The following is a 9,473-nucleotide window of genomic DNA, read 5'->3' as shown; positions in this document are numbered from 1 at the left end:
AGGCTCTGGTGCATCCTTCAAAATGTGGCTCCTACCAAGCAGCAAACTGATTTTGTTTAAATTTAGGTAGTACATGTGTCAGTATGAGATTTACTACCTATCTAAAATTCAGAGTGGAATCATTATGACTAATCACTTCCAATGAGTGCATTGTCTTTACATATATATGTAGTTTTTTATTAACTACAACTTTGCCTTCTTTTATGTACAAATATTGATATCCTGACAAAAGTCTGACACACATAGGATAAGTTTCACTCTCATCGTTTTCTTCGTGTACTGTGAGTGGTGATGTATCTACTAAAATTCCATGTCTCCAATTTCTTGCCATGTAGAGTAAGCACATTTGTGTTAGCTCTTCGATTTGGGGATCCGAATTAAATGAAGAAAAATGCATTTTTTAAGTTATAGTATTGTCCAGACATGCTGCATAAGATAGAGCAAGCCAGCTCAATCGAAGTAGACGAAGAAAACTCTTTAAAAGAAATCATGGATCTCATTCAAAAATTACCTTAAGAAGCAAAATAATGTAGCATTCGAACGGGTCAAGTTAGAGGGAAAGAACCAGAGTGAAGATGATTGCTTCATAGAAAATATATCTGTTTCTTTCACACATTTTATATCCTGTATTACTGTAAGAGATTTTATGACATCGAAGACAGTCTCTTCGTCTTAATTTAAGATGTTAGGGTTAAATTTCAAAAAATTATTAGCAAATGTCGTTTCACAGCACTGAAACAGCTAGTCGACCTTTTCTTCATCCCCGACCTTAGTGACTCTTTTGAACCATTTCTTTCAGTCCAAAAATCCACTCCATTCTTTTGCTGAGGTTTCGAACGAGACCACTGGTCTCTCACATGGAGGAAGACAACGTGCCTTATCTGACACTTGGCTCTTAGTATTCTCTGCACGTTTAATGGTTTGCTGATCACACAAACTATGCGTCGTGAATATAACTATTGCCACAGCCTCAGAATTATTTTCTACGACAATCTCGCATTCGGGAAATGGACAATCAATTTGTGTTGGGACTTTTGGTATCTTATAAAACTTAATTTCTTATAGTGTACCTAGAACTTTGATAATGTCAAAATACATGAATAAAAATCCTCTTGAGATATATAATTAAGATATATTTGGTTAAAAAATATATATAAAATGACATAAAAATAATTAAATTAATTAAAACAGATACACTTACAAATATTAAAAAGTCCATAATGTATGTATATATATATATATCTTCTCAACTCAATATTTAAAATACACGCAACGTTTCTCCTTTATTGTAACGCAACCTTTGACATTTGTTCAATTTTTCATTTTTTTTAAATTAGTATCTATGTATGGTCCTTCATTTTAAACAATTTTTTGCTGGTTATATACATTTTTTATTAAATGTAATCAAGATAACGTAATAAATAATTTATTTTTTTATGTTGAAATGTCTTTATCAATTTATTATTTACTCTGATTTTCATATAGGTATATCATGTATTCATGTCAAAATATGGCACTGGTATTTTAGTTATACCATAAAAACTAGATCTACAAGAAGGCTTTAAAGGGCAAACCTTCATCCCTTGAAAGTTTTAATTGTCATATTCGTGTTCTACGGATATAATAATAATATTAAATGTTGGTTTTAGCCTGCGTGCGTTCCAAAACCTTCATTTTGTTGCATAGTAAATTGTTCATTCATGAATCCCTGAAAAAGTGGACTTTCCGGTTCTCTCCAGGAATTAGGACCAAAGGAAGATACTTTTAACTTGATCATTCATCTCAAGAGATGATCTTAGTCTTATTCGGAACTCCGTATTCCACAAAGAACGACGGGATGAAAATTCAATGATGAGATCAATTAATGATGAGTAGTTTAATATTTAAAATATACAAAATTAATAATTATTTTATTTAAATTTGTACGAAGCGCGGTATTACGTTATGATTATGATTTTAATTAGTATTATTTATTACGGGGAGGACATTGAAATTGTAAACAATATTATAATAATGTAGTAGTCTATTGGCTAGTTCACCATCCCTAAAAAATGGGGTCACTCAGAATAAAGCAAATCGAACTAAATTCTTTGGAGATGCATATTTTTTATATAGGTCTTTTTTTTTAAATAAAAGATGTCATATTTTTCTGTAATTGGAGGTATGATATTCCTTATCACTATGAATCATGAATAAGTTATAATGGTCTCAAAAAGAGTGTCATTTTTCAACCTAAAAATGGGAAATTTTTGAGTTCAGAAGAGGTACAGAATCAAAAAAAAATACTTTAATGATCATAAAAGACCTTTTTACATCAGTTTTATTCATTGTACTTCAATTTGATGATTGTCATAATTAGGAAAAATATTTCTGAACGATAATAGTCACGAATTACTATAATCTCAAATATTTCTGAAGCCTGACGATACGGAGAAAAACTGAGATCAGTTTTGGATTTTGCACTCAAAGATCAATTATATTCTTGGCTTAGTTTAATTGGCGACAATTTTGACCGTCTAATTGTTCCCCAGTGCAATCAATACGTTTTTATAGGGGTTGATTGCATCATTTAACATCGTATTTTGGGTAATTCAATAATGATAAGTAAATATAACTTAATAATTTCAACTCACTATTGTTTAAAACTACAATTGTTTATTGTTAATTAATCTTTTTCACAGCTCTCATAAAAAATATGACTATTTTAAGGTTATTTTTTGTAGCTATAAATGTATAAAACTCCGTATTTATAATTAATATAATTGACTAAGAAAAATTGATTTCTAGTTATTAATATATGTTTATCTGTATTAAATACAAAAATAAAAGATCAATTATAAAATGGCCTAACTATTTACTAGAACTAATTATTTTTTTAACTGTAATTTGTTCACAATTCTCCCTGATTACATTTATTATAATATCTTAAATAATAACTTCTCGGAAGATTCCAAAGTCATCATGATTTTAATGTCTGTTAATCTCACTCTGGTTCTTGAGTATTTCTACATGATCTCAGGTAGGCAATAAAGGAAGAAATTCTTAAGGCTATTCCACAAAACATCCAAAATCCACCATACACATAAAACTATATGAAGTATACAATAGATATTATAATACATTGCATTACTAAGTATGTCAGTGTTAATTTTGTCAGCTATGACTAAAGGAAACCTATTCCTGAACTAATGTATTTTGCATGACGATTACTAGACGAAACGAACAATAATATATTTAATGTTTTGTCAGACTAGAACAATCATTTATTTTCTTCAAATGTGATGTGACGAAGAAGATATGCGGAGTTTGCGGGAGGGCCGGGCCAGGTCCCTCTGACACTGAAGATATATTAATATATGAACATATATATATCCTAAGTATAAAAATAAATACAAATTCCTCACCCCCTCTCTAGTATAAATTTCCAATTCCTCATATGACGAAGACAAAACGGAATGTGACAAAAAAGACAAAATTAACACTGAAGTATATCTATTACTTGTTTTCTTATTGACAAACTAAAACCAACATCATCAACAACGATGATCATTAAGATTGTTTGCCATAACAGTGCAAAAAAAGTATTAATTCCAAAAACGAGTCCATAACTATCTTTATTGATGTTTTTGGCTACTTCAAAGAAAGCAATTGTGATCATCATTTGATATAATGATCGGAATACACAATATCCGGCATAAGCTATCCAAATATGATCAGTATGTCCCATCACTATAAGTAATAAACCGTTCAAAACCGAACAGAAGTGAATAACACACTCCCCATAAACTGACCAATTTAGCTTGACATAGCCCAACAAAAACGCAAATAATGCACCCAAGAATGTTGTAAAAGCTTCCACTCCTCCATTATAAATAAATTACTCTCATATGGAGCAATACATTCCCACAGAGGTTGAATATAAATCCCAACTTGAAAATTACCAGCCATTCCAATGGACCACCATACAGACCACTTCAAAATATATCTATCGTGGTGAAAAAATTTATTTTGATTAAATATTCCATGAAGAAGATAATTTTTACTTACGGATTACCAAATGCAGCTACAACATCTCCTTTGAAATGTTTTAATGTAATTGTCCAATTTCTAGGTTCTCTTATCTCATTGTCAATTGAGGATGTCCGATGAAAGTACAGAGACGTTTGGACCTTAGGAAGACAAAAACTCACAATAGTTGATAGAGACACAGATATCAGGGAAATATAATTAAGCCCTCGATATGTTGTGAACTCCATAAATACAAGAAACTGTCCCAGAATACCACTACAAAATCTGCCTACAAGAAGAGCCACTCTTGTAAAAGAAGTAACGATTTGATAATGAGAAGAATCGACTTGAGCATAAATATATGTAAAGTACGCAACTTCCGTAGAGCTTGCAACACCATAGGCAAACTGCATGACTTGCATCCATACCACTCCTTTAGCGTACAATGGAAGGATCCAGGTTCCTACATATGCTAAACCTCCAATGATTATTACAATTCGATATCGGAAAAAATCAGTCAAAAGAAATACAAGTACGAGAACAGATAAATAGGAGTACGTCCAAACAGGGTAAACATCTTTAGAAACCTAGAAAACATGAGAATACTACCTTTTATACATTATTCATTAAAACGTATTATTATAAAAGTAAAAATTACCTCTTGGAGAGTAATATTTGGATAACGGGGATCAATCAAATATTCGGTGAGATATGGTTCTAAAGGACGTAGTTCCTTGAGAAAACCGTAAATACAGAGTAAAGTGGTTGTTAACTTCAATTTCGGCTCCATAGAAGGACTATAACATACAGACTATAAATAATGCAATAATCAAGAGAATTATTAAAAACAGCTGACAAAGTAATTACACATACATTCATATATGATATTATTATGAGCTTTCTCTTGCTTTGAAAAATGAAGTACAATGGGGTAATAATGAGACTTCTTGAATGAATTTAACTTGATGAATAACTAACAAATTAATTTCGCCGATTATTAGATAGCATCTTCATGTTATACTTTTGCTATAAGATAACTTTAATATTAAGTTATGCTCATGATAAGAAATTTATCAGGGATGTTAATGTTATATAACTTCTGAATTCCTTTTATCAATAAGTTATTTATTTGAGTCCATAACATAACTCTTGAATATTCAATCATGCAAGGATAAAATATACAATTTTTGTATTACTTAGTTATTAAGATTTCGATAAACGACATACTTACTCCTAGAAATAAGGATAGTTCCATGGAAAATTACACTCGATTTTATTTTTTCATCCGCTATTTTGGCAATTCAAAAATGAAATAATAACTTAATCCAATTTTGAGTTCTAAGCTCCTTTTTATGATAAATTTAATCAAAAATAGTCTTAAATACCTTAACGTTTTGGATTGGAGTTCGTAACTATTGAGCTGATGGATGCGAGATAGGGCATCCACTCATCCGAAAACTGTTGAGCTATGCAACTAATTTATTTATTTTTTAACTTAAATGTCTGAAATCTAGATTAAAAAAATATATAAAAATAGGATTTGAGTGATTTAAGATCTGTATTTAAGGCTATATATATATTCTCATAAATGTTTATTGGTAGTATTTATTTTTTTACTAACTAATCCATCTTTTGTATCTAACACTGATTTCATAAACTGCATCATAAATGAATGTGACACCACTTAGGGGGATCAATGTTTTTTTACTAAATAAAATGGACAATTTAGAAATAAATATTGATTATTCATTCTAATATTATTTTATTTTTTTCTACAACACGGATATAAGATTTCTTAACAAATAAGTAATAATAATGTTAAAACATATTTTAATACATTTCAGTGTCAGATAAATAATAAAACTAGGCAATAGGGGTTAAATTTTTTTTTAGACAGTAAGGTTTTTATTTGTTGTACCCATTTTGGCATTCAATAGTTTCCTAAATATTAATAAAAAAATAGGTTTCATTGTTATAAAACTAGGTTGTTTAGTCCACTAAAGACGGCTGTTGTTAACAATGACGGCGTCACATGAAAGTACTCTAAATAATGCTAGGGAACTTGCAATTTCTTTTTGATTCTCAAAAATTTTGGACGTATGTAGGTATACATTGAAGCCAATTAGTATTAGTAAGCAGAAAGGAGATGAGATATTAGTTGAAACTGCGTGGAAATCAATTTAATTCTTATTCATTTGGATGGATCTTTCCTACCGAGTAATTGGATACATGAGTTCTTATTTCTGCACTTGGATATCCGATACAAACGCCTTCTGATACTATCTTCTATGTCAAGAAATCTCGCCTGTTTGTGGATCTAATCTACTTTAATGCAAAGATCGTTCATTGTGCAGATGCCCTTTCAGATGAAGGTCTGTGATAGTGACTTCTGATCTCGTTAATCATTGTCATTTTATATAAGTTCCTCCAGATCTTCTACGGAATCATCGTATACTATATAAGAACTAAGGAGTTCTTAAACACGACAGAATAAGCGATTGGAAGATCCAGTGAGGAACAGAGAGTTATCATCCTCTATCTACAGCCCCAGCTTGTAAGTCAACTTTGCTTCGTCTCCTACTCCAAGAAAATTATTTCATTAATAAGAGTCTTGTAAGTCCCTTTTGTCATTGCAAAATAAGTAGATGATTCTAGACTCGTAAAGATAATGTGCTTCTCTTTTCTCGATAGTTTTGTCTGCAATGCATATACTATTCTGCTATAAAATATCAATAGTTATTTGGAAAGGTTAACACGTCGTTGCCTCTATTGCAACACACAACCTTTCTTCCAAAATTTTAGGAACAGAAAAAGGCCCAAAATCATCTGGTAGTCAGCCAAATAAGTCAATCATACCAACTGCAATTTATCTCTTATATACTCACAAACTATCACTGTCATATGATTTCTTCACCACTTTTAAAATAAATTACACATTATTAAAATCTACATAGTATTTTATATTATACTCTATTATAATATTGATTGAATATTGTGACGTTTTCAAATCTACTGTAACGGATAAAAAACGTCTAAGTCAATTATACGTAGTATATTTACATTAAACATTTTGCTAATAAATAATTTCGTTATACCCTCAATCATATCAGTATTTTAAACAATGATACCATAAGGCATTCTCCCCCTCCCCCCTTTCTCTTTGCACGCGTTTTTCTCTACAGAATTATCAACTTTACACATATGACATTACGTAATATTAACGAAAGAATACGGTTAAATAAAGGTTCTGTAGTATATTTATGTATGTATATATTATAGTTGTATTATCGGAATGTTATGTTAATTCATTATCAACCAACCTATTTTGTATGTATATATTAGTTATGTTAATATAGATATGTATAGAATATCACATGGCGCAATTGGTAGGATGCTAGAATCCAAAATGAATGAAGAGTCATTCGGGATGATCGAGCTTCGGAAGCTCAAGAGGAAGCAAGGTGGTTACAAAGCCATTATCTCAAAAAATGAAAAACTTATTCGTGAGTTATTTGAGGAAAAGGGGAGTTTCCATCGGATGGAATTCGCCCTAGGATCCGCTCAGAATGCTTTGGGGAGACGGAAGCAAATCTGTGGAAGATATTCTCGACAAGCGTTCTATCATTGTCGATATGGTTCAATTCGAAAATAGGGATTAACACGAGAATGAGTCATTTGATGACTTTCTTACGTCGCTGAAGGAATTATCTGGGAGAACGGAGCTTTGTAAAAGTTGTGTCAATGATAGATTAGTCTTGAGAATTGTTGTAGGTTTACGAGATGAAAACACGAGGCGTCATATTTTCGAAATGAAGATTACCTCCTTGGAAGAAATTACTCAAGTTTGTAGGGGAAGAGAGTTTGGTCTTTTCAATGAAGAAGTTTTGAAATCCAGAAGATCCGTTTCAATAGTCAAAAAGAAGTCAGGAGATCCAAAGAAGTTCAGGGCCCGATCAAATTCAAGTCAACTGAATTGTGGAAGATGTGGTTCAAATGCTCATGATAGAGGAGAAGAAGGTAGGGCTTTTAATCAGAAATGTTTCCTTTGTGAAAAGCTCAAGACAAAAAGCACCCACTATCATGTTGAATGTCGAAGTACGTACGAAAAACTCTACAAGTAGATGTGATTTTAAGGTTATCCCAGATACGGGATGGAGAAGAAATCGTTCAAAGCATTGAAGTGGAAGATCTATATGGGGTATCATCAATCTCAATCACCGGAACTAGTGGAGCTCGAATTAAATGTATTGGGAAGGTTAAAGCATTTGAATTTGTGTTCCTTCTTTTCAACATGTTTAACTTTTATTTCCTCTTCAGTTTTAGATTTATTTATCACTTCATACTCACTTCACTCATGCATCACCATCGGAGAGGATCTTCTCATCAAGATGTAAAACTATTTAGTCTGCAATTATAATATAAAATAATTGAAACAATACATCAAAATTTTATTTATTTCTTAAGTGGTTTGCTATTAATGGTGTGTTCCTTTAGTTTTTATTAACTTATATATATATCTCGTTCATGACTATTTAATGTATTTATAAGTCATTTGAATTTATATTAGAACATTATTCAGTCACATGTATTGCAAGCTACTGGTGTAAGAGCGCATTTATGGTCAATTTCCCCATGAAAATTATTTATATATAAAAGTGAAACTTCTTATTATATATATATTTGCATTAGTTACTTTATCGTTAGAAAATAATAATTGTATCTTTAATTACAGATATTTCTCCTGAGGCAAAAAATCTAAAGGAAATAAATACCAACATACAAATCCAACTTGGAGTCCATGAAGCAGAAACTAAGGATTTAAAGAAGAAGTTGAAGGAGAAAGATGTCAAAATTTGGGACGCAGAATCAAAGTTTTAAATCTTTAAAAATGTGCCTCTCTTCGGTATTTAATTCAAACCATATAAAAAAATTTATGTTGCAAGTCTTCACATTCCAAAATCCCCCTTTGATCTAATAAAACCAATGAGTTAAGATTCGCTGAGGATCTATATGTTGTCCAATTAATCTATTGCGCCTAGAACTGTTTGGATCAATTTGCAAAAATAGATGCTTTATTCAAATCTTATGTAAATCAATTCAAAAAAATTGTAAACTCAATAACTGAAATAGTGGTTCCATTAATTAAGTCGTCTATAAAGATCGCCAAATGTCCTAAAATTTTATTTTTAATATGTCTAAGTATGTTAGTATAAGAATACACACGCATTTACGAATGCAAACTGCGATTATCAAAGAAAACAGAATAGCTTCTTCTACTTTCGGAAAACGAAGAATTCGTATGTGAAATTAAGTAAGTTAAAGTAATTATTCCATTTTTTCATAATAATGAAACTCAATAAAATTATTTTGTAAGTATTTATTTAATTAAGAATAATTTATTTTTAGATGTGTCTAGTTATAATGAAATGATTTGTTCTGATTTTAATAATTAATAGTATAAGAAT

The 9,473-nt window shown here is 30.7% G+C and overlaps 1 protein-coding gene across 4 annotated transcripts; it reads right to left on the bottom strand.

The window, feature by feature from the left end:
- Positions 1-2,636: 2,636 nt before the first annotated feature.
- On the bottom strand, positions 2,637-6,661 carry LOC121126311 (thiamine transporter 1). Of its 4 annotated transcripts, XR_011782279.1 has the most exons (7): positions 6,335-6,661; positions 5,240-5,296; positions 4,882-5,156; positions 4,667-4,819; positions 4,048-4,595; positions 3,405-3,972; positions 2,637-3,338 (listed from the first exon to the last, which is right to left on the bottom strand). XR_011782279.1 is itself a non-coding variant. In XM_071891821.1 (4 exons), exons 1-4 carry the CDS (start codon positions 4,885-4,887, stop codon positions 3,867-3,869), a joined length of 813 nt encoding a protein of 270 aa, XP_071747922.1. In that variant the 5' UTR covers positions 4,888-5,043; the 3' UTR covers positions 2,637-3,866. The 4 variants fall into 4 exon arrangements, 1 of the variants encoding a protein (XP_071747922.1); XR_011782280.1 differs by lacking the exon at positions 2,637-3,338 and having other exon boundaries at positions 3,488-3,729; positions 3,792-3,972; positions 4,882-5,296; positions 6,335-6,609; XR_011782281.1 differs by lacking the exons at positions 5,240-5,296; positions 6,335-6,661 and having other exon boundaries at positions 2,637-3,729; positions 3,792-3,972; positions 4,882-5,043.
- Positions 6,662-9,473: the final 2,812 nt, after the last annotated feature.

The sequence above is a fragment of the Lepeophtheirus salmonis genome, chromosome 11 (genome assembly GCF_016086655.4).
Source record: "Lepeophtheirus salmonis chromosome 11, UVic_Lsal_1.4, whole genome shotgun sequence".
Taxonomy (NCBI): domain Eukaryota; kingdom Metazoa; phylum Arthropoda; class Copepoda; order Siphonostomatoida; family Caligidae; genus Lepeophtheirus; species Lepeophtheirus salmonis.
Note: the sequence above shows the minus strand (reverse complement) of the source record. Positions and strands in the feature narration are given on the sequence as shown.